This window comes from Puntigrus tetrazona, chromosome 1 (genome assembly GCF_018831695.1).
Source record: "Puntigrus tetrazona isolate hp1 chromosome 1, ASM1883169v1, whole genome shotgun sequence".
In the NCBI taxonomy this organism is placed as follows: Eukaryota; Metazoa; Chordata; class Actinopteri; order Cypriniformes; family Cyprinidae; genus Puntigrus; species Puntigrus tetrazona.
In genome coordinates, this window is record NC_056699.1 from 7,024,131 (window position 1) to 7,050,155 (window position 26,025).

The following is a 26,025-nucleotide window of genomic DNA, read 5'->3' on the forward strand; positions in this document are numbered from 1 at the left end:
CAAAAAATAACTGCTTTCATAAGGTACCCATAAATCCAGGTATATATTTGATAGACACTCTAGATTAAAACAAGACAAGACAAGGTTTTTTAGATCTGTCCTATGATTGATCTTTTGGGGAATTTGAGGTTGAATACAGATGAAAGAGGCTGAAACTGTAGGTGTTTTCTCCATTATCTCATGGATCAACTTTTTCCTTCAAGTTGACTTTTTCATTTCTTCACCTTATCTGGGTGGATTTCAGCATTGTTGGCCTTGTGCCTGCACTACACTGAAAATAGATGCTTGTATGCATCACACATTTATTTAGCTCAAAATCACATCCTGCTCTCTGTTTAGTAAGATCATTTCTTCACACTGCATTGGAGTTTCATTTGGATTTAGTTTGATGCAGGAGTAACTAATATTTATAGTCACAATTAAAACCTCTAGCACTTTTTTGCTCCTTTTTAATTAAGGCGATAGCACTGATGGCATTGGTCTGTCGAAGATTGTAACTAAAAAGGTTTTTAGTGTTTAATCAATGCTTAAATTTGTGAGATTTTATATCAGCAGGTTTCGTTCACACATACTAATGCTATCCTTAGACTGAATGACGCTTGAAAGCCAATTCAATTAACCTTTTACACGGTTTTGCCGACATGCAAAAATAAATAAACACTTTACACCAGCGAAGACAGATTACGGGGGACCAGATGATTCCTTTAACGTTTGTAATGTAAAAAGCATTAATATGTAAAGCATAGGCTGGCAATTAAAACATGAATAAATTAAATTAAAACATTTTCTTTAGTGTTTCTTTCTCATTCTCACGATTTCACAGACAAGGCTTGAGCCTAGTCCTAGACTAAAATGTAAATCTGAGCTATTTAAACCGAAAGAAACCCGCACTGACCGATCCTACATAAAAAATGAAAATTCTGTCATCATTCTTCTTTTGTGCTCAGCAATATTCATATAGGTTCGGAACTACTTGAGGATGAGAAATGAATGACAACATTTTAGGGTGAACTTTGCATTGTCTTAAGATGCATACCAGTAATGCTTTTTTTGTAAAGGTTTTTTATAAAAAATAAATGTCCTAATTGTACTGGCCTTATCCTATGCATGAAACCTGCCTATGAAACCTGGCCATTGAGTTTATTTAAAGCTGTGCTTTTCCAATTTTGATAAAATAATCTTATATAAATTATTATATACTATTTAAATTTTTGCCTAAATTTGCAGTAACAAAGCATTTAATTTTATTTATATGTAAAGGTAATTTTATAAAACTGCAAACAGATATTTTACTTGGTATGACTTAATATTTGACTTAGATTTGAAACTTTGAGGAGGCTTTAACAACATCATAAATCAAAATATTTGATCACGCTTATGGAGTACATGTTGTAAGAACATGCTACAACTTGGTCAAATAACCCCAGCTATACATACTCAGCATACCGCAATGGTTAACAACATGTTTGCCTCTGATGAGACTGTATGGGGTTGTATCAGTTTCTCCAGCTTCAGATCTCAGTGTTTTTCTCATCTCTTACCAAGGCAGTGATATCTACAACTTGGTGGAAAAAAACCTGGCCAGGCATTTTTTCCCCTCTGCCTTTATGGAGAGTGAACGGAAAGTTGTAAAACCCGGTGCCAGCTCTTACCTGGCCTTCCAAACCCTGAGATGAACTTGAAGCAGAAAGATGAGTCAAAAGCGATACATCAATGATTTAGAGCCTTGCGGTGGCCAGCGTTCAGGGAGCCCGGAGGAAACTCCTCTCCTCCGCCAGGAAAACTGATGGGACGAGAGGAATCAGTGAAGGAATGATATGTTCTGTCAGGTGAAGTCTAACAATAACTGAGAGAATCTCTTCTGCACCGGGGAGATATAAAAGAGAGTGGAGGGGTGGAAATATGATGGTGGAAAGTAAACAAGGGCCAACATGTGGAGAAGAAGAAAGAATACGTGTTAGAGTCAATGTAAGACAAGAGGAAAGGTAAAAAAGTATTTAAAAAAAAAGGACTATCCAAAAATAAACATTGAAAATGACTATTTCTTCTTACGCAACTTGTTCCCCAAGGAATCCTGTGCAGTGAATGGGTGCCGTCAGAATGAGGGTTCAAACAGCTGAGAAAAACAATATAGTAATACTTGTGAAGCAAAAAGCTGTATGTTTGTAAGAAACAAATCTATCAAGCATCAATCGTATCGTAAAAGAAACAAACTCATTTACATCTATGATTTTGGGGGGTGTAATTATTTACCATTATAGTGACTAATACTATTACAAAAGCAAACGCTCAATCATAAATTTCAACACAGTTTATAAAATGATCTATCCTACGTTCATTCATTCTTTGCTTAAGCTCTTAAAGCTTGTAAACACCTGGCAATACTTTAGAGAGCAAACGCATTGCAACTCTCATTTTATATGACACGCACAAATATTATTAGGAAAATAATCTGCCGTTTATGCGATCATTTTTGTCATACTGATATTTTTTGACTCAGCGAAAGTCCAGAGAGCTTTGTTAAATAATGAGTACTAAACTCTGCCTAACCAATGTCTGAATTCAGCTCAGGCGTATAATAACAGCAGCAAAATTGAGCTAGAGGAGACTTCACCTTTCATCAGTGTCACGTCAGGCTGCTGTCACCTCAGACTCATTTAACCAAGAGGAAAATTCATGTAAGTGTTTTTAGCATCTGCCAGATAAGCAACGCATCTGTTCTCATTTGCACACAGTGACAAAGAGCTGCCGAAAATAAAGGGAGCGTGCGTCTAAGACTGAGCTGTTTTTTCAAACATGTGCCAGTCATTTCTTTCTGGACCTGACAGCTTGTAATATGTTTAGCATCGGCAAATCATTCTTTCAACAGATGCACATCCGGTTCTAAATGGCAGATAATTAACATGTGTAATGTGTACTCTATATATCAGACTTATCCAGCATAAGGTTATCATAGTCCATCCTGCAGGGTTTATTTAAGACATTTGGTCACTCGTCTGATCTTTTCTTTTATATATATATTGTTTATACTGCTCTTTTGAGTGGCAAATGCATGTGTTTGAAAGAAAGACAGGAGTCGAAATATGGTCCCTACTGTTCTTCAAGTGATCTGATGCATAGCCAAAACTTCTGACCGACTGACCTTGGCTATTTTCAGTTTTGTGCATATGTGTGTACTTAAATCCTTCAAACAATAATGCATCCATGTGTTTGGAGATGTTATCAAAGTATGTAATGTAATGAGTTTGTAGCATTTTAAATGTTGTAATTTTAAATGGCCTATTTATTTTGTTAGATGTATTTTAAGTCCATTTCGATGGTTACGCTTAAAAATATTTAATATTCAAACATATTTGTTTTGGGGTTTTTTTTACAGACATTTTATTGAACATTGATCAAATAAAAAAGAATGAACATCAAATGCATTATGGTTAACTTCCCCTATAGAATAAAAAAAGCTACAGGTCTATTACATTAATTATAAATAAAATATATTTTACTGTATAAAAAACATGTAACACATTTGTTTACGTAATTAAATATGGAACATATATAAGATGAATAGTAATAATAAAACAGACCAGCTTATGGAAGCTAACCTAACATAACCTTAGGATATTACAAACCCCTTTAATATAGATATATCAAACTAAATGTGTAAACCATAAACATGATTAAAGACAGTGTCAATATGGAGCCAAAAATAAAATGACTTTGTGATATCACATATGCATTTTAAGTCAAATGAACAACAACAAAACTGTTTATTTCATTGTGATGCCATAAAACTTTAGTTTTAAATTTAAATTTAAACTGCGGTAATGTATAACATTATTTCAAATTCCTCATAACAGACTTTTGTCCATATTAATACCCTTATTTTAATACCCCTCACTTTTCAGATCGTTCCTTTGCCTCTAAATGACTGTCTTCAGTCTGTTTTTACAGCTCTCACCCCATTAATTTACTGTCCATTAACCATTTAAAGAGAAGCATGTCAGTCTAAGACTAGTTATACACTCTCTGCTTTAAATTGGATTTGAATGGATTAACTCCAGCCTTGTTTCCCAGAAAACCTCATTCCTACTGTTCATAATTACATTTTACACTGAAATGCAAATTCAGGTCAAAGTGTCATTGAGGTCATCCACATCTTCCTGACACTTTATCACTTTATTGACTTTGGTCTGCGATGCACGAAGTTTATATTCTCGATACCCGAAATGAGTTTTCATGTATTCACAATGTTGATAAATAACTAAATGGAACTAAATCTGTATTATGTCACTGTTTTATAATGGTTTCATGACTCACTCTACTTCAAAAAACCTCTTTCTACTTTTTACCTGCAGTCTGAGTCATTTAGTATTGTATATTTGTATATTAAAAGCCGATGAGTGGAGTCAGTTTTACTTCTAAACTACATAACTAAAATAAATAGCATGAAAGCTCTATAACAAAAGTCTGAGGCATCTTGTAGATGTTTTCTCAAATTACAGTTAAATCATACCGTCATATACATACAGGCATACAATTAAATCTGCTATTCTACAACAATAAAGCTCTTTCTTAGAGAAAATAAGTTTAGGGCACGGTTTGCCTAGAGTTAATATTCTGCAATTATTTACTCACTCTCATGTCATTCCAACCTGTATGCATTATTATTATTATTATTATTATTATTTTATGCAGAAAAGATGTTTTAAAGAATGCTGAAATGCGAACAGCATTGACTTTTTCATATTGTGGAAAAAAGGCCTCACAGATGCAAGTCAAGCTGAGTAAATGATAAATGCATTTTTATTTTTGGGTTGAACTATTCGTTTACCATTACGTAACACCTAAGATACTTTACAAAACTGCTTTATTAATGTGAATTAAAACATGGCGTGCCTTATGGGAACACAAATGTGGTTAAAAGGACATGTGGGATATTTTTATGGCATTTTCTCAAAGGATTCCTTGCGAGTCCCAGGAGAGGGGTGCACAGAAGTCTTTCCACAGACACATCCAGATGTGTGAGCGTGTTTTCCCAATGATGCTGAACAGATGGCATTCAAACGCTTGAGTACCTGACTTAGCCTGACCTATAAAAGACAAAGCTGATTCTTCTGTTAAAGATCATGCTTCTTATTTTACGCTTTATTTTCTTAGATAGATAGATAGATACATAGATAGACAGATAGATAGATATATAGATAGAATAACACTGAAATGGTTCTTTGGTGTGACAAAATTGACTTTTGTAAAAAAGGCTATGAAATATTCCACGTAGAATTTATTTTGTGTAAATATGAAAGTTTTGACCATGTGTAAATAGCAACTAACAGCATCTCTACGTTTATACTTTTCTTAGAAATCATGAAAGAAGCTATTCACCTTCATGTAAATAGAAGTAAAGTGCTATTTATATCTTGGTAAATTGTCTGAGCAAAGTGGGAGGAGTTAGTGCAAACAACCTTTCCCAATAAATTTGGCTATTTGCACACTTTAAACAAACACCGCTTATTAATAATTATGCGTGTGCTTGGTGGGGGGGCATTAAGAAATGCACAGAATAATTTGGCGAATGACGGATGGATGGTCAGATAGATCTGGGATATGACCGCTTGAGAGAAGCTGGACACTCGCTCGATACAGGAGGAGGGCTGTAATTTCTCGACCTCCAGTAAAGTGCTCACCCATAAATTGGAGCACATGCGGTTGGCAAAATGGAGCATCATTCTTCCAGCGAGAGGCGGAGTTACCCGGACCGAGAAGCGCTCCGCTGATCTGAATTTTCACACGGGTAAAGAGAGGCGCTCGGCTCGGTGCTGCCAGGTTTGCTCTGCGGACGCGGTTCAGAAGAGGAAGGCACGTAAAGGAGAGTGATGAGAAAGTAGAAGACCTAAAAGAGCACAGTAAAAATAATTATAATAATTGTAATGACCACCATGGCCGTCCCTGCGACTCTTCCGGTTCACTCCGGGACTTCTGCGGTGTCCGGTAAACTCTTCAGAAACGACCCGTTCTTCTCGAGTCCCGCGGACTCTCCGCGACTGATCAACTCACTGAACGCGTCGCTTCCGAGCGGCGCGGCGACGAACGAATGCAAGATCGTGGAGGTGCACGGAGTGAAAGTCGCTTCTTTCAGCGTTGATGGACAGGAGCTTATTTGTCTCCCGCAAGTCTTCGACCTTTTCTTGAAGCACCTCGTCGGCGGACTGCACACCGTGTACACGAAACTCAAGCGTTTGGATATAAACCCGGTGGTGTGCACCGTGGAGCAGGTGCGCGTGTTGCGCGGACTCGGTGCCATCCAGCCCGGAGTGAACCGCTGCAAACTCATTTCCAGAAAGGATTTCGAAGCGTTGTATAACGACTGTACCAACGCAAGGTTTGTCCGGTTAACTTTTTTTTCGGTTCATAGTTTAAATAACTGGCGATCGCGCATTAGCCGTTGAATTGCATACTCGGAAATAAATATTTTTACTTTTCGGTATTACAGAAATTCCTATGAACGCAACACGCGCGGCAGTGAAGCAGAGGCAGACTGTGTTTTACGCTCGGGCTGGGTGGAGGAACATAGTGTCCCGTTATGCTGCTTATAAGTCATGTTAAATGGCAGTCAACGGAAAGCAACAAGTGGAGCCTCAGTTTTGACTCCGTGGCAAATGTCCCAAACGATAAAAAAAGAAATGTTTTTAAAATCTAGTTTAAAACCCAAGTTCAAAGAATGTTCTCAGCAATGGAATTGTGCATTTATTCACGTTTCATACAATCATATTTCATTTATGCAAACATGTCAAAAGGTGTAACCTAGTAAATATTAAATATCCTTAGTTAAAACTACTCAGCTTGAATACAAGTGCATGCAACCTAAAACGTGGTGTCCATTCACTATGATTTAGTTTGTTGTTGTTGTTTTTATAGTTTTCTCAGGGCGTCCTGCATCTTGGTTGCACTACACTGACAATGATTCAGTAATTAACTGCAAAATTAATCAATCAATTAATTACAAAGGTAAGCCTTTTAATTTGACTCACTTTAAGATCCACAAAGGTATTGAATGACTTTAATCCAGAAAGTCTGTTTTTTTTCTCAGGTTTGAATAACTTAAAGGTTCCAGACCAAAAAATACAGCACCAATGTGAAATCCTGCAATTGCTAATATAAAAAAAAACAGCAGCTATTTGCACTAAGTGTAAATAGCAATTAGATGCTATTTGCATTAAGTGCAAATAGCAATAGATGCTATTTACACTAAGTGAAAATCGCTTATTTTCTTAGCATAGATGCTATTTACACAAAGTGCAAATAGCGATGGATGCTGTTTACACTGAGTGCAATGTATTTACACTAGGTGAAAATAGCAGCACTTTTAGTGATGTGCTACTCACACTAAGTAAAAATAGAATATTTTTGTAGCATAGATGCTATTTACACTAAGTGTAAATATGTTTATACCATCTGCGCTACTAAAACCGATATAAAGCAGCCATCTTTTTGTAACGATTACTATCCCAATCACACGTTGTTGGGCGGACCTAGTATAAGTACGCTCCGTATAAGAAAAGGTATTTTCTTGATTAAACATTTAGTGGCAATTTAGTTAATACATCGTTATGTGCTTATCTTCTCCGTGGACATCGTGAAGTACTTTCAGGGACCCCCAGGGGTCCACAGACCCCGAATGAAAACCCTGACTCTAATTAGATGGAATAGTTCCGTCAGGAACCATTAGTTCTGTGAATACACGTTATGTGTCGGCCTGTGGATTTTTTGTGGCCAAAGTGTAATTGCCATTCTTTGAAGCCCAGTGCATGCCTGTCCTGTTCAATCCCCTTAGATCCTCACGTACGTGGCACGGATCAATTTTCCAGTTCCCTCCATTATGTAAACGCGTATGCATCGGTCAAGATTGTAAACTGTTTATTTGCTTTCCGACCTCGCTGCTTGTTTTTCATTAAGTGCGTTTTGAGCATCCTGTGTTAAGTTTCATTACTAACATCAATAATAACAGACTTCTTCTAAACAGAGAGAGAGAGAGAGAACCAACTAGATTGCATTTCGACCTAACAAAGACAACATTTGCTCGGAGCCTAATAAAGTAATGAATTTAAACATTTAATTCCAGTAATAGCTTCTGTTTAATCTCTTAGTGATTAACTACATGACTGTATATATTTTAGCATGTTTTGTACAGTGCTGTGAAAACACTGGGATCATGTAGCCTCTACAGAGTCAAGTTACGGTCGCGCTTTATTCACAGCAGACAATAGGTTAAAATTTGGCGCTTTGAACGTGATGTCTTAATCCTTCTCTTTGTTGCGGTCTGTTTGTGCAGAGACCATAACTGAATAGAGGGGAGATATATTGTCATATTAGGTCATGTGTTTTGAAGAAAGCCTGTCATCAGGTTTCAAAGGGCCTTTTGGATACTTTCAGAGGTTTGCAGGAAATATTTTTATGGCGTGTGAAAGTCAAAACTCTTGCCTCTGGTGAGATTAGGAAACTGTAGTCGTTTGAAAAAAGGTTTTTGGAATTTAAAGCGATATGACTGTTTAAGGAAGTGATGGATAGAAGTGCATCTAGCGCTTTTTTGTTTGTAGATAAACCCACTGTTTTATGGCTTTTTGTTAATGTCACCTCATTTTGAGGCCATATGTTTGCTAGTGTGCGGTTATAATTTATTCATAATGAGTTATTTATGAGAAAATACAATAAATATGGAATGAATCCAGGAAGAACAATATCATTTTTAATTGTATTAAGAATTTAGTATTGGTCACATTTCACCTTTGTGTTGTCTGGATTGTGTTTCCTAGCAGATGGTTTACACTGCTGTGCATGAGTGAACTGCTTATTCACCTGTGACATATATTGTGGCGAACACACACATACACTCACGATTTTATTCCACTGTATAAACAGCGATGTCTCCCCGTATGTGATCCTAAGAATACAAAGGCTCAAAGGGTGGCTTGATTTATTGCATAGCATTTCATGCACTAAACATTACCATTTATTAGGAATTTGAAAACCAGTAACATATAAGCACGATAAAACATTAAGCCAATGCCTCAGATGTTTTTTGAATCACGATTGAGTCAGAATGAAGTAATGCATGATGTAACAGTGAGTCTGTGAATGCTGTGGATGACTACTATGTCTGCTATAATATGAATGTAGCTTCTAGGATCATACTGATATTTAACTTTTGACTCTGTAGTGACACCATTTTAATGGAAGCTTATTTGGGGTTGTGGTTTTTTGTCTTGAAACTCTTTTTAAATGCAATGCAAACAAATCAGATTTAACCTCCGATTTGTCAGATATAAAGTGTTAATGAACAGTTGTGAGAAAACAAGTTCGTTTCCACCCACGCAGGTTACTGAAACTAAACCTAAACCTAAAACCATAGAAAAACATTTTAATTGTTTGAAATAAAATCAATGGTACACTCTTAAATATAAAGGTGCTTCATGCCACGGAAAGAAAAATGAAAAACAATTGTCTGAATGGTTCCAAAAAGAACCTTTAACATCTGAAAAACAGTTTTGTTTCACAAAAGGTAAATTATAAAAGGTATAAGATAGAGATGGTTGGCAAAGTGCGGTGATTCTTGAATTTTGAGAAGAAAAGTCAAAATTGTGAGTTGTAAGAAACAAGTCAGAATTAAAAGATTAAAAAGTCACAATTACAATTTTTATTCCACAGTGGAAATAATCTTCTGTAGGCCTTCAGTTCTTTATTTTTCAACTACAGTGTGAATCCTATCACCTGATAATATTAGGAAAACTGCAAATGCGTGCAGTGTAAATCAGGCCAAACATGGCAGCGTGTGCTGCTTCAAGCAGTGAGTGTGAACGACTATGAGAGCAGCAGTCATTCATTTGGTTCCTTATTGAGTTGTGTCTCAGCTGAGGTCATTCAGTACATTCAGTACTAATGAGCTGCACTAGGGGTGCAGTTGCACTCAGCGAGGTTAATGTGTAGCGTGAAGTGGACATTTTGATAACACTTAATTACATTTGTCCACATCAGAGGCGGATGTCGGATGACACGACTTCTGCGTCACTGCTTTGTGCCTCTTTGTAAAGAACCAAGCTGTAAATATTACAAACTTCCTCTTTACAAAAGTTGTTGTACAGACCAGGTGAATATCAGGAACAGATGACAGATGATAATCATGTAGATCACGGATCATGTAGATCGTTTTTGCGCAGGTTTATATAATAAACATTTGGTGCCTGATTAGAAATTATTAAAAATTGTTTTGTGTATTTAGTGTACTGTTTTAAAGTTTGGGGTCAGTGCGATTTTTGTGTGTGTGTGTACTGTGTATGTATATATTTAAGAGAAATATGTAATATTTGTATATTAAACATTTATTTAGTGCTGTCAAAATTATTAATCACGATTAATCACATTCAAAATAAAAGTTGTGATTTACATATACTGTATGTAAATGTGTAATGTGTAAATATGTATGTGTATTATGTATATATACATACACACAAATTCATTTATATACTTATAAAAAAATATATTATGTTTATATATTATATTTATTTATAATATAAATGATATGAGTATAAATATAGACATGTATACACATGTAAATTTAAAAATATATACTGTATGTACGTGTATTTATATAGGCCAAACATAATAAATATACACAGAACACACACATACCATTATGCAAACAAAAACCTTTATTTTGTATGCGATTAAGTTTGATTAATTGCATGACAGCACTAATAATAATATACAATGTTTTTTTGAGCACTAAATATTACAGTAATTTTTTTTCTTTTCATTTTTTTGTTTTTTGCTGAAGAGCAGAGCAATAATGCTGAAAAGCCAGATTTGCTTTTGTCACTTTTGTCAAAAACAGAATTTTACCAAACCCCAAATTCTAAACGGTCGAATGAAACCTTTCATTTTCTTTTTTTTTTTTTTTTCGCTTCCAAAGATTGCGCGTAGGCCTAATCTTTTATGGACGTTGGTAAAAAACCAAACAGATAATAAAAGCATTAAGAGCTTTTTACTGTTTGTGGTAGGACAAGAGCTTTATTTAGCAGCGGGATCACAAAGAGAAGTTCTGTATGTTACGCCAAGCGATTAGCTGATTGTGAGGCGCTAAGTGACGGGTTAGCACATTAAGTGCTCGAGATACTGAATGAAACAGGAGGAATCTAACATGTTTTTTTCATGACCTGACTCTAGTGCGGTTCACAGACGCATAAATGAATGATCTCGTCTAGACGCAACAAGAGTCAGCTTGTTTTCAGACAAACGGATCCTCCACCTCACTTGTTTTAGCCTTAGCATCATGACCTGTTTATGACTTCTGTTGAGTGTGTCATGCCTCTGTGTTTGCATTGTGGTCATGTAGACGGGTAACATGCGGATGGATAGATGTGTTGTGATAATGTTTGTCTGAAAAAATATAAACCAGACTTCTGTTGGGCTCTCTTATCTGAGTGAAGGAGATAAGCTGCTGTAAAACAGTCAGTTTCCCCTTAAGACAGTCAAACAGAAAAACGCACACTCCCTCCCCACGCTTTTTCCTGTTGAGGTGTGGATGTTATGGATGGATGTTAGACACATGATAAGCCCTCTCTTCCTACTCACCTCTCCATTAGAGGCTTGAAGAAAACAAAAATGACAAAGTGGAGCTTGACAGTATATCTTTCAAAGCCTGTTTTTTTTCTTTTGCTTTCCTTTTAAAGCAGCGCGGTAATGAAGAAAATCTGATCATTTACTTATCCTATTTCGTTCCGTGTCTAAGCTATATGACTGAAATAGACACATTTTTCGATGCAATTACAGTGAAAGCTTTCAAAATGTGAAAAAGGATGCAAAAGTAATAGTAGTGACACACGCACTGTAGTGTTTTGAAAGAACCAAATATCAATAGCTTTTTAAACATATTTATGCATTGTAAAATGTATATATTATTTGGAAATCAAGGCCAAACATCAAGCATTTCACTAAATAACTGTTTAAATTTTGTTGTATTTCTTGCACGAATCTTCATAGGAGTGTGAGAGTTGTTTGGGCTGCTTTTACGATACTTTTTATAGTGATTTATGAAAGTTCATTCCACATGTATTGTCATTGAAGACAAAAGAGCGTGAAAAGTCTTTCTCATTGCTCTGTATTCTTTTACCACTAAGTACGTCAACCGATTAATCGCATCCTAAATAACAATTTTTGTTTGCAGGATATGTATACGTCTACCGAGCCGCTGTTCACTGACGAGCTGCACAAAACTACGCTGATAGTGAAGGTGTATTTGCGCAGCTCGTCAGAGAACTGAATGAATGCGATTAATCATGGTTTATCGTTTGACAGCAGTAGTTTTGTTACTGTTTTTTTCATGTAAAATCTAAACTTGAAGGAAGAGTTGTTCAGCAACACATGAAGTGACACTTTATTTACCCTTTAAATTAAAACTGTGTCCATCCACTTATAATGCCCTTGGTTTTGCAAGTATTATTCTCATTCAGTTTTCCAATAGGAATCAAAAAAGCAAAAACAAATAGTGCAAATAGCTCACCTTGTTGGCAAAGTGTATTTACTTTGTATTTGACTTTGCCAACCACCGTGTGTTTGGGCTAGTCAACACTACCAAAGACGATTGTGTAACAATAGTTCTAGTGGTGAGGATGGTTAAGGGCGGTATTGACCCGAGTTCGAATCCACCTTTTGCCAAACTTTTTTTCCCTCCCTTTTTAAATCTTATGTCGCATCATAAAGGCATTTATTAAAAAAGGCAAGTTAAAAATAAACTATTGTGCAGGGTTAGGGTTAGGGTAGAGTGTATGGAGGGCTTATATTGTCCCAATAAGATGGCATCTGTTGAATAATTTTAATTCAAATTATAATTTACAGTCAATACATATTGTGCATACTACACATGCATACTGTGTTATAATGTACTACAATATTGAGGTGCAGATAATTGCCACTCAAGCCAAACCTCTGGTTCGAGGCTCCATACAGTAAAGCAAACCAAGTCAGTTTACCACCAACCATTAGGACTGGATAGGCAGGCGAACTCATAAAATAGCAGAAAATACTGCTATACTTTGTGTAAATAGAATCCAATGCTATTTGCAATTAATGTAAATAGCATCTATCACTAATAAAATATGCTATTTACTCTTAGTGCAAATAGCTGCTGCCAAGAGTTATAAGCCACAAACGAAAGCAATCGGCTATTAAGTAAAGGTCTTGCAAGAGAATATCAGCATAGCTTTTGTAAGCAAACATTTTTTCCTTTAAATTATTCTTTTTTCATATATTTTTTTTTTGCTGCTAATTAACATAAAGACAACTTGCATCGCAGGCTTCTTGTGGGCTGCAATTTTTTTAAAAGGAAGAAATCTGCATCGTGCGCGATCTTAATTTTTTCCCTTATTCACTTCTTGCATGTGTTTGGTTGTGAAACTATAGTTTGTAGACCAGACAGAGATGGAAACGCCAAGATATGCATTTAATTCTAAAAGTGTGCGTCAAAAATGTATGCACACACTTATCCGATTAAACTTTTTATCCGATTTGAAGAAATGCACACAAACTACAGAGGAAACACATTCATCTGCTTTCAAAAGCATTGTTTGCATTTATTGTGCTTCGGGTAATTTGCTGAATATAAAAATTATTATATTCTGTGCCGTCTCCTATATTCTTATTGATTTTAAGTGCCACAGTTTACCAGGAATTTATGTTTTTGTTCTTTTAGACTCATTGTATAGAAGCTGCACTTTATTTGCATATGTTTTGTGCTATATTCCAGTTTTGCACAATCATACGTTTTGAAAAATAAGTTTCCTTTTAATTTTCTGATGGGAACATAGCTAGTGATTCCTTCTATTAAAAAGTTGGGTAATTTGTAACCGCTGATGCTGATCCGTTGTGTATTATGCACACAACAAACACCAAATGTTGAGAATTCATGCATGTGTTTCTGGAAAAAGTTTGTTATTTATCTCTTCTTGTTGTGTAAGATAACCCTTTAATCATTTTTAATCATGTTTAATCACCGCAGAGCATGTTTCTCATGGCCTATTGCTTCATTTTCTTCCTGACTGTTGTATTGCACCTCATTCTCCCAGTATTTCCATTCTCGCCCTGTAGCACCTTTGAGAATGCTGCTCGCGTCTCTCTGACCGATCACAAGGTGTCATCCCTGACTGTGCTGACTTGACACTTTCCCAACACACATACACACAGAGGATTGTTTATTGGCTTGCAAATATGTCCTCTATCTAAAAAGGACAGAGAGGGAGGAAAGTAGAGAGAATTGAATAAGTAAATGTTTTAATATGCAGGAGGCAAAGAGGAAAAGAAAGACAGGAAGAGGGGCAGAGAAAGAAGGAGAAGTATTCATGAGGTAGAGGCTGAAGCTGGCAAGCAGTCAGTGCAGAATTGTGGTCATTAGTGACGCTTGCTAACGTACTATAAGTGTTACTTTAACTATTTCTCACACTTTTGATATTTTAAAAAACTGTGAATATTGAACTGGTGTGTGACTCATTTTATTCATGCTTTATCCATGTAACATGATTTTGCCCATGTCTATTGCATGAATAACTAGCTTAAATTGCAAGCATTATTTCTTTAAGTGATCAGATGTGTCATTTTTCACCTGGCAAAATCAGGGCCTTGGCCCTTGGCCCGCCGGTCCACCTAGCAACCACACAGAACATCCTAGCAACCACTTATCTGCACCAGAGGCTTGAATCACAGTTGACACAGTTACAGTATTTTATTCACACTTTTCGTATTTACGTATTTTCGTTATGTTTTGCATAGTTCACTACTTTAAAACACATCATAAGTGTATTATGAAAGCAAATAACACTCATAAACTACATTCCACTTGGATATTTTTTTTAAAGACATTTCTATATTTACTCAAGCATTAATAAAAAATGCTTTAAGCCACCAGTTGTTGTGGCCCCTTTTCCTCTTTCACTCTATGAATAGAAATCAGCATTTATGTTTTCTGTTTGCTTCTGTGATTCTTTTTAGAAAGAGAATGAATGAAGTCTTTGTGTGGTGAAGCAACAGAGCAGCAGATAAACTGTGCCTCTTTTCCTCTCTCTCTCTCTCGCTCTGTCCATTTCCTCCTCTTCTTTCATACCCAACCTTCAAAATGCATTTAATGTCATTTATATGTACAATAATATGTTTCGAAAAATAAAACATATACACCTGTGCATATATATTTAAACTGTGATTTAAAATATATTATACTTATAAAATACTTATACTTAGAATATAAATAACATACACTTGCATCTATCCCACCGACGTCACCTTTTTGTGTGTACTTGTGTTAGTAAGTAATACAGTCAGACTTCATTGCCTGAGCATTGTGTTCTTTTCAGTAAATATAAAGTGTCAGGGTCTGTAAATGATATTGGTTTGAAACACTGAATAAGTCTGAAATTGTCTCACTGTGATCTTCTAATTCATTCTCTATTCATTCACTACTTTCCTCTTTTTTGTTTTCTTTTTCATGGCCATTTTTCTTTCATTTTGCATGTTTTCTCTGCCGTCTCCTTCCTCTACTGCTCTTCTCACTCAATTGAAAATGAGAGACTGTAATTAGCTCGTCTGTAGTCTACACAAAACCAGCCAGAGAAAGATGGGGCTATTGTATTTCTCAGAAGAAAGTCAATAGATGTCATTGTGTATGTGTGTATAAATGGTGTGTGAAGGTGTGATTAAGTTTTGTGTGTGTGTGTGTGTGTGTGTGTGTGTGTGTGTGTGTGTGTGTGTGTGTGTGTGTGTGTGCGTGTGCGTGTGTGTGCGTCTATGTGAGGGTTTGTTTATGTACGTGCTGCCTGTCTATCCTTATTACAATACTTGATAGTAGCACAGAGAAGAGGCAAAGGGCTACATAAATTCAATACCAAGCTCAAATGGAAAGAAAGAAAGTAAAGACGACAACCTTGACCAATCAATAAAGGGAGGGATTCCCTCCAGACCTGAGCACTATGACTTCATAGAAAAAACAAAGAAACATACGCTTTGTCTTATCAAAGCATTTCAGTTCAGGTGTGCCACACAGCAAAGCAACAAAATATAAATATAACTTGACATATATTTGCAATACAGTATGTAGTGTAATGCAGGGAGATACTGTTTTGTATAGGTTGTCAGTAGTAAGTACCTGCTTAGATTTTAAAGTAATAAATTAATAATTAAGACATGTTAAGTAACACATTAAGTGCACCGTGTGTTCATAGTTCTTTGACATTGGTTAATTGCAGGTTAACAAATATATAATTTTTTCATTTTTAAATGTTGTGATTTCTATTATTAGATTTTTTTATGATTTAATAAATATTAAAAAATGAAGATTGAAAAAATCTTTACAATTTTTCAAGTTTTGCAATATTATTTAAAGGACAAATAAGTAAAAAAGTGAAAAAAATGTGCTACATTAAAATAAAATTTGCTATTTTGTTATATCCTAATAAGATTTGTTATAAAACAACACCTTATTTTTACTACAACACATGCATGCCTAAATGTTTAAGCAAAGTGTAAGATGGCGTGTAATGTCCTGAACACTCAAAAAGATACAATGTTTTGAAACCTTTGCAGATCCACAATATTCATGCGTTTCTGGGAAATCAACAAGCACGTGGTTAGCATATTTTTAATATGCAAGTGTGTCCTAAACACATTTTTATTGTTCCTAAATGTGGACAAATGTGCTTATTTTATTTATTCTATGTATAAGACAATTCAGACAATTTTCAGTCATTTTGTGACATGTTTCTGAGAGATACACCTTAACAGTTATAGTTAGTAAACATTTATGGATGTAAAGAGGAACTGCAGCGAGACCTGCGGTCAACGCCTGTGACAGCTGTTTGATATCTATCACTGCAATAAATAGCAGCGCTACCCTCTTTGTATGTGTGTGTGTGTGTGTGATTGACAAAATGAATAGTTGTTGAACTGTGTGTCAGTGTGTGTCTGTGTGTGTGTGAGTTTGAGCTTTAGTAATATGTCTTTGATCTCTGGGGGAATCCTCCCTTGTCCTCCATCTGCCACCAATCATAGTCGATGACAGAGTATTGATTGAGAACAGGTTTCCATAGTAACAGACTCTTGGGTGTGGTCTGATATATGTTATATGCAGAGCTTGTCTTTTATAAAATGTAATGATATTTTCATCTACACTCTAGAGAAAACAAAACAATAAATAGTTATTTTTGCGTTCACAGTGATGCAACAAATATGATCAAGAGCTGTACGTATGTGAGCAAACATTTAATTATATATTACTTTATTACCATTACTGTGGTAATGTGGATTATATACAAACAAATGAAACATTGTAGAAGTAGATACTTATGTATCTTAAATACAATACGATGTATCACAATCACAATATTCTTAATAAATAAATATAATAAATGTTAATACGACTTTGTAAATCATTTGTTGGATTGATGAACTGCACCAAAAAACACTTCAGTTTTTGTAGTATTTTATTGAGAAATTACTAAAACAACTTTTAGACATAATTATATATTTGAATTTTATGTATATATATCTGTGTGTAAAAATATAAAATGTATATATATAAAATATGTTTTTTTACATTTTGCATTTCTTTACATACACACACACACACGCGCAATTAGCACTTATTATTTTTATTTAGAATAATTTTCAGTTTAATTTTGGAAAAAAATTAATTCATATTTAATTATATCAAACATTATATTGCAACATGCTAGTAACTTTTGCTTTTGCAATCTGTAAAATTTAAATGTGGATAGGATGTTTAATTCACTGACGAAAAAAAATGCCACGGTGGGTTAAAAATGTTTACATGATTTTAGACATAATCTGCTTATTAATTATAATTCGTATGCTATTCTAAATGCAAATGCGGCAAATCTTTTTGTTCCCCCGTGAATCAAACCCATGACCTTGGCATTTGTCGCATCTCGCTTTACCTGTTGAGCTACGGAAACGCAGTCCTGTCTGACGCCGTGATATTGGCACGGCAGGCTCGTTTAGCCAATGTGTTTCCAGTGCCTACAATCACTTATTTTTCTGAGAGTTTGTGTGCGCCAGTGACCTCTGCGTGACTGCATCGCTTCCATCAGCGGCTCATCCTGTCGTTCGCTAAAAGAGAGGGATTCTTTTCTCTCTGATAATACAGAACAAAAGAGCTGTTGTCAGTAGATCTGGATTAGCTTTTTTTGTGTTTCCGTGCGTGTGCACAGAAAGACAGAGCGAGAAAAAGAGAGGGAGAGAGAAGTGGTATCAAGAGATCAATGAATGAGCGTCTCCAAGAGCTGTATTACTGTAAGCTTTGTAAACAGCGTTCTTCCTTTTGTCTGTGCTTTTAAGAAAGAGGAAACCATTCACACCCCCGTACATCAACACACCGTCCCACACACACTGCACACATTCCTGTTAGGCTGACACAGCGGGTTAGTGGATGTATAAACATTACACACCGGGATGAAAAGAGAGATATGAGCAGCTGAACTGCTGTAGAAATGCGTTTTTGTTTTTTTTCTCTTTCTCTTTCTTTCTCTCTGTTGGGATTTATCCACATATGCTTGTGGCTCTTTTAGGCATCAAACTAATTAAGCGTGCAAAAAGCATACACGATCCTTATTGTTTCAAAATTGCATTAAATTTGCTCTGTTTAAAATCCGAACTGCTGCTGAGCCTGTGTTAATACTCAGAGATTTCAAAGGGGCCGTGTCGAAGAAAACAGGCTTTTCCTTGCTCTTTTAAAATACTGGAGTGTTATATTTCAGTACCTAACTCGCCCTGTGCCGTTTATCATACAGACATGAATAATTGCAAAATTGTGTGTCTTGTTGAGCAGAGCCTGAGCTATTACATTTCGAAGCGATCTGGAAGCCAATAAAAAAAAACGTAAAGATCCCATAGATTTTTGAAAGAACGACCCAAATCAGAATGCGTGTGCTTTTGAGTCATGACAGTTTTACACAGATGCATTTTCATATTTTCAGAAAATGTAAACGTCTAGTTTGATATTGGTACATCAGAGCCAAGTGTATTAGGCTACCCACTATTTCATATCAGTTGTTTTTTTGCAGTGTTAGGGAGTAGCTAGGATACATGTAACGGCGTTACATAGATTAATTACAAGTGCAATCCATTACAGTTTGTTACTTTACTTTTTGATGTGCACAGTGGCTTGGACCTTTTAAAGGCCGGTTAGTAAAGCAAAGCGATGCTTTCGATTGGTTGATTTTGTTCCAATGGAAATGTAAAAATCAGAATGATTTGTTGAGTGCTACTGTAAAGGTCCTTGCAGGCACTGAGTCTGAAATATGCGAAAAAAAGTTATGATATTATGAAGGTTATTCTGTCGTCTCACTCTACATAGCTACAATAATTACAATACATAAACTCCCACATCATACACAGGACATATTGCCATGTAGAAGTATTAAGAAATAGCTAAAATACAGTTTTTTAATCTTCAAACAATTGCTGGCAGTTGTTTTTTTGGCATGAATCAATGGTCAGGTGCTTTTCAAATTTCAAAATGTCCCCTGTAAAAGTTTTATTATTTGTAATTGTGATTTTTTTTGTCATGTTACTTGGAGTGTTCATTTCCGGTTCAGTTTTACTGAGTTTGTATTTTTTCTATTTCTTTTAATTAATAATTGTAAAACATTTTTCTGGGCTAGTCGTTCATCAATTTAGTAAGTTTAGCACTATTTTAAATTGTGTTAAAAAATACTTTTTTTTTATGTAACTCAGCCAATTAATTAGTTATCAGTCTGTTTTCCACTTAGTTTTTGCCATCAGCAAATTAAAAAGGCAGTGGCTATTTGCACTAATTGTAAATAGCAATAGATGCTATTTAGTCTAAGTGCAAATATCAATAGTTGCTATTTATTCTTAGTGTAAATAGCATATTTGCACTTAGAGTAAATAGCTTCTATTGATATTTGATAAGTCAAAATAGCGTGTTTTCTTAGCGATAGATGCTATTTGCACTAAATGCAAATTATTGATGAATCGTTTAATTTAACCGTTTGTTCGAACTGAATCATCTGAAATGATTCACATCTCCAATAAGCACTAATTCACAAATTACTAAAGTTATTAAACTTTCAATGTGGCTGACAGCACCTCTGAGTCAAAATAAACCAAATGTTATTAGTTTACACTGTTGTGTAGAGTTAACCATGACCCTCCTCAATACTTTATTTTCAACTTTTCAATTATTTTTTTAATGAATTTTTTAATCAGTTCTTTTTGTAATCAAAAGAAATGCCTTTCTGATGTGATATGAGATGTGAAAAGAGACAAGACAGAGTTTGGCAAAAGGAACGCAATTTGTATTTAAATAAAAGTGCTACTGGTTACTGTATGTCAATGTCATTTATTTGTTATTCGCATATGAGTTTATGATTGTTGCTGTATCAGAGGGCAGATCACATTCTTGTCGTCATCTACCATTACGACATAAATCAATGGAGGGATGTTAAACTCAGTCTGTTTCTCTGTCAGTCACGGGCCTCTGTTTAAAGGTCCCTCTCTTTTTTCTTCCACATTCTTTCAGGGCAAAAGCCCCTCAGTGTCTTTTAACCTTTGACTGCTCAGAGATTGCGTCTCTACCCCTGAGATGAACTTTTTGAGTTATAAACAAAAGCAAGACAGGCAAGGAAAGCTACCGGCTGTCTTTTCTCTTTCTCCTCGTATTACCTCCCATCACCCTTACTGACTGGACAGTCTGCATACTCTGTTTTGGCTATTTCAACTGAATTCAGAAGGGTTTGTCTTTCTCTATTTCTTCAGTAGTTGGTTGCGTTATGGACACTGCTTCATGTCCCGTGATTGACGGGTGACAGACAAAGTGCAATGTCAGAGCTACGGGAAAAAAAAAGCATCCATTTTAAAGTTTACTGAACCGTTTGCACCTGAACCTTCAGAAAGCTGTTCTCGCTTTGACCTGTGTAAAGACTTTCCAATGTTTCACATTGCTTCCAAAATGAAAAATGCTAAAAGAATGAATGCTTATTCCAATTCCAATAATTACATTTTAAATTTTAAATGAATTTAAAAGTAATTGTGATTTCTAAGTTCAAAACAGTCACACGGTGTTCATGTTATGTAATTTTAGCATTATTGGAAAATTTTGTTTTTAGATGGTTTAAAATAAAAGTTTTTTTTTTTTCTATTGAAACTACTCTGGAATTGTATGATTTTTGGATTAGTATGATTATTTATAAAGTGATATTAAATATTTTTTTTTAGTAAAACAATTTTTCCATTTGCTTTAAATATATATTAATGTTTAACGTCTCTATTGTCCTTAACACATGGGCACAGAACTAATGTGTGTTTACACCCTTCACAGCTCTCGTCCGGGTCGGCCCCCGAAGCGTTCCTATGGAGCCGGTGTACAAGAAAGCCCCAGAATCCTCCACCACAGAGCAAACAGCCTTCTGTCGCCAGCCCTGCTGTCACCCACAGGTAAACGCTAGCACACACACACACACACACACACACACACATTGTCTCATTTTTCACCACGTTCAGTGCGCTGTAAATTTAGATGAGCCTCAATTTACTCACTCACAGCCCCCTTCAACACATATGAAAAGTATATGCTTAAATCACTCCCTCCTCTGCTGTCCTTCTGCTCATCTTTCATTCTCTCTCTCTTTCTGCCGCTCAGTTCGGTCATCTTTCATGCACCTTCTTTTACGGGTGACAGTGATGAATGACACACCCCAGCGGGATCACTCATCCATCTGTTCATCCCTCTCTATTTCCCTCTTCCTCTCACTGGCCAGAAGCCTCACATCCCCCGTCCTTGCTTCTCATCTCTACTGTATCACATTGGGAAGGGTGGATGCTGAAAATGTGCTGTTATCTGCCCCAAGAAATGTCTTATTTCTGCCAGAATTGGGAGTGTAGCAATGATTACACCTAGAAGGAGACATGTCCTTCCCACTCTTTGACAATTATGGCTAATTCTGAGGAAACAACTTTTTATTTGCCAGATAATGTCTGGAAAATATAATTAACTTTAGTTTTTTTAAATACTAAATTTATTTTTTTTACTTTTTTTGTGGAAAAAATAACCTCAGATCCAAAATACCTGGGCATTATCCATGATAGTTTTTTATGATCTATTTGTAAACTGTGATCCTCTGTCCTAAATGTGGTTATACCGGTAATTATGTCAGTTATTCTAGATATATATCTTTTTTTATTTTTTTATTTATTTTTTTCATTTTGTAGTTTTAACTCTTTTTAAAAATTCAGTTTAAGCACATATTAATGCCTTACTGTGCACAACCTTATTCTACATCCTTGATTCTACCCAATACCTAAACATAACAAATACCTTAACTATTAATAATTTATTGAGGAGACATAGTTAATAGTTTAATAGTTAACAAGTGTACCTATTCTAAAGTGCTACCATATATTATATTTCAGCTTCATTTGATTTTAATAACATTTTGTGCTAGTTTTAAGTTTATTTAACTGTAATAACACATAATATATAAACACCTTTGTGTAAAAATAAGCTTGATGCCTAAACTATAATAATCCCCATTTCACTGTGGTCAAAAAAATGGTCATATGATGTGAGAGAACATTTTTAAGACACATGTTTATGTGTACAGTAGTGGCGAACGAAGTATTCCCTTTCTCACACACACACACACACACACACACACAAAGTTGTGGGGTCACCATGGAGGATGCGCTAGACTGTGCAGTGATATTCTGCCGTGTTTGAGCAGTTACCGTGGAGATGTCACTTAGAGTCTTGGCATCGTCAAGTGCCAGATGTCAGGACTCGTTAGGAATGAGAGTAGGGCAGTTTGCTTTGATTTGCCAAGTGCTCAGTCATTGTTTGGAGCTATGACAGTCGGGTAAAAAAAATAGAACATAGCGAGCGAATCAGTGATTATATTCTAACAAACAGCAGGCCAGAAAACACAATGAAGACGTGACAGTTTTGCTTCGCATTTTGTTTGATTAGATAAGAAAAGAAAAATCTCTGTTTAATATCTCAGTTGTTTCTGTTGAAGACACTAAAATGCTTTTCAGATTGTTTACCTGAAAGAGAAAAAAAGTGTAATCAGAAGAGCTTAGGAAGTGATCTGAGCAATGTCTCAAGCTGTGCTCAGATTTGCAAAGATACAGTGCAGTCAAATAAGATCTATATATTTTTTTCTGTAAATAAAATCTTTCCTTTTTTATATTCTTTCATCTACAACTGCAGCGAACTGGCCTTGTTGGCATGTTTTGGAATTTTCTGGATTGTTTGTCACTCAGGGCAATGACTGACAGCAGGGGGTGGTGCCAAACGACGCAGAGCGGGGGAGAGGAATCGGGGGGAGATACGTGCATTAAAGTTTCATTTAATAGGTTACAGAGATGTGTTTATACCCAGCAATAGCTTAAAAAAGACTTATATATACACTACCATTCAATAGTTTGGGTTTGTTAAGATTAAATGGTCATACTAAAATGGACACACGCCATTAACAAACCATTAACTGCAACTTTTGCCACAATAAACTCCTGATTTGTTGCTCATTAACCGTTAGTAGATAAAGTTTATGCATTGGGTAGGATTAGGGATGTAGAATATGGTCACGCAGAGTATGTGCTGTACTAATAGCTAGTATGTTATTAATAAACATGCTAATAAGTAACTCATTAATGGTGAGAATTGTTCCCTATAATAAAGCGCTGCATTTATTATCATCATCATCATCCTTTTATTATTATCATTTGTGATCATCATGCATGCTACTGAGAAAAAATACAAATATTGCAATATTGTAAAATAATATTACAATTTAAAATAACTGCAAGATTATTCTAGTTTTTTTAGTGTCATGTGATCCTCAAGAAGTCACTGCTGATTTGCTGCTCAAAAACATTTCTTATTGTTATCAGTGCTGAGAACAATAATTTTATTTGATGTATAAATCTTTTCTAACATCATAGATGTCTGTATTGTCACTATTTCCACCAATCCTTGTTGAATAAAGAAGTAATTTCTTTACAAAAAAATCTAATTATTGACGAGAGTACATGTTTGCATACACGGTTGAGCATTTTCTCTCTATCTGCAATATTTCACCCAAAAAGGATCATTCTTCATTCCAAACATAAATATGGAATGCAAATGAAGATATTAAGCGAGATGCTCTTTTCCATAACAGAACTGATCTTGTGCTTTGCATTATTGCCAAGTTTAAAAAAATAAGGAAAAAGCATCATAAAGTGGTCCGTGTAACTTGTGTGTTTTAAGTCCTCCAAAACCGTTGTAAAGTTGTAATGTAACTGTGAGTTATATTTGTGAGCTGCATCAAACAGCCCAGTTTCACAGCTCATTTTTTAAAAAGCGTGTTTTCTAAAGTGCCTTTGTTTCTGCTATATCTTAAGAGCTCAAGGAATAGAGTCCCCCCCCTCAGGACAAGCTCACTTCACATGAACGTTCGCTTTCCTTCTCGTCGAACAGCTTATGTAACACACCTCAAGTCTCTGAAGATTGTTTTTCCCACGAGTCCACAACGAAGCTCATGCAACAGCTGTATACTAGATTTAGACAGTCAGCATTTACATAGAGATGTTAAAGTCATGATTAGTCGAGCATCCAATGCACTCCTGAGGGAATATGGCACTCTTTACTTGTATCTTTGTGTGTGTGTGTGTGTGTGTGTGTTAATGGTCCATTGTTTTTCTCCTTATCAGCAGTCAGCTTCACCTGCACTTTTCTTCTCCTTTGTCACAATGTGAGGGAAAATCGTGACCTTGTCAAATACAATACACACTCTCACCCAAACTCATATGCTAAACCATGCAAACACACACACACACACATACACATTGGACATCTTTGGAGTTGTGTAATGAAAAAATCTGAATTATAATGAGAGAGGCAGCAATTTTAACATCAATCACTAGTCCAGAGAATTGACTGTCTGTTGCTAATCAATACTTTTTTTGGTATCCAGGGGAAACCAAGGCCAGGGCTCTTTGCCTGGCTAATTGTGTTGCTGGTGGGAGGAGTTTAAAGTGATTGATTGGCAGATGGCTATTTCTTGGACTGCTTCCCTGATATGCTTATATAAATAATGCAGTCCAGCTAACGGAGAGCTAATTCGGGTCCCTTATCTCACTGTGACCCTCCAGTTGCTCTGACTAAACCCTGCTGCTGATGACAACGTACATTTACTGTCAACTAAGGAATTTATTGCTGTAACTTTTAGGCTAATGTGCTTCATAAATAGCACATCTCTTAGCAGCCTGCAACCAGTATATTAATATATTCAAAAAGTAAAGTTTTTTTTTTTTTTTTTTTTTTTTTTTTGGCTAAGTGTAAATAGCAATTAGATGCTATCTACACTAAGTGAAAACAGCATATATTGGATGGATTCTATTTACACTAATTGAAAACAGCACCATTATTTAAGTGCAAATAGCATTTTCTGCTATTTATACTACTTATTGCAAGTGAAATTTATCTGCACCTCAGTATTGAAGTATGTTATAAAACAGAAAGCGTCTTATTGAGTGTAAATGTTAATTTTAATTAAAATTATTAAATAGATGCCATGGTTGACGCCCTTATTTGGGAAAATAAATCCCTCCCTACACCTACCCAACACTTTATTTTCAACTTTTTGATTATTTCCTACATTATTATTGAACATAAATCTGCACCAATGAAGCAGATAACAAACAACCATCTTTTGTAATGATGTCTATTACAGCCACACGTTATGAGGTGGAGTTAGTGAAAATAGATACTTCCAACAAGGCGGGCTTATTGCACATAGTGTAATACACTCTGATATATACTCTGATATATACACACATGCAAGAACTATCTTTTATCTGAATATATGAATATATTAATTTGCAAAAACAGATAAGTTTTTAACAATTTTCAAAAATCAGCTTTTTCACTTACCATTCCAATTCATTTTAATTAAACTGCTTTTTTTGGTTTAGGTA

At 35.5% G+C, this 26,025-nt stretch overlaps 1 protein-coding gene across 2 annotated transcripts in view; it reads left to right on the plus strand.

Moving 5' to 3' along the window:
• The first annotated feature begins 5,529 nt into the window (after positions 1 to 5,529).
• dachb (dachshund b) overlaps positions 5,530 to 26,025 on the plus strand; it is a 32,341-nt gene continuing 11,845 nt past the window's right edge. Inside the window, exons 1-2 of one of the 2 annotated variants that reach the window (XM_043247064.1) lie at positions 5,530 to 6,376; positions 21,389 to 21,504. In XM_043247064.1, the coding sequence (XP_043102999.1) occupies positions 5,925 to 6,376; positions 21,389 to 21,504 (568 nt within the window). In that variant the 5' untranslated portion in view covers positions 5,530 to 5,924. The remainder of the gene's footprint in view (positions 6,377 to 21,388; positions 21,505 to 26,025) is intronic. The other variant, XM_043247055.1, reaches the window with a different exon arrangement.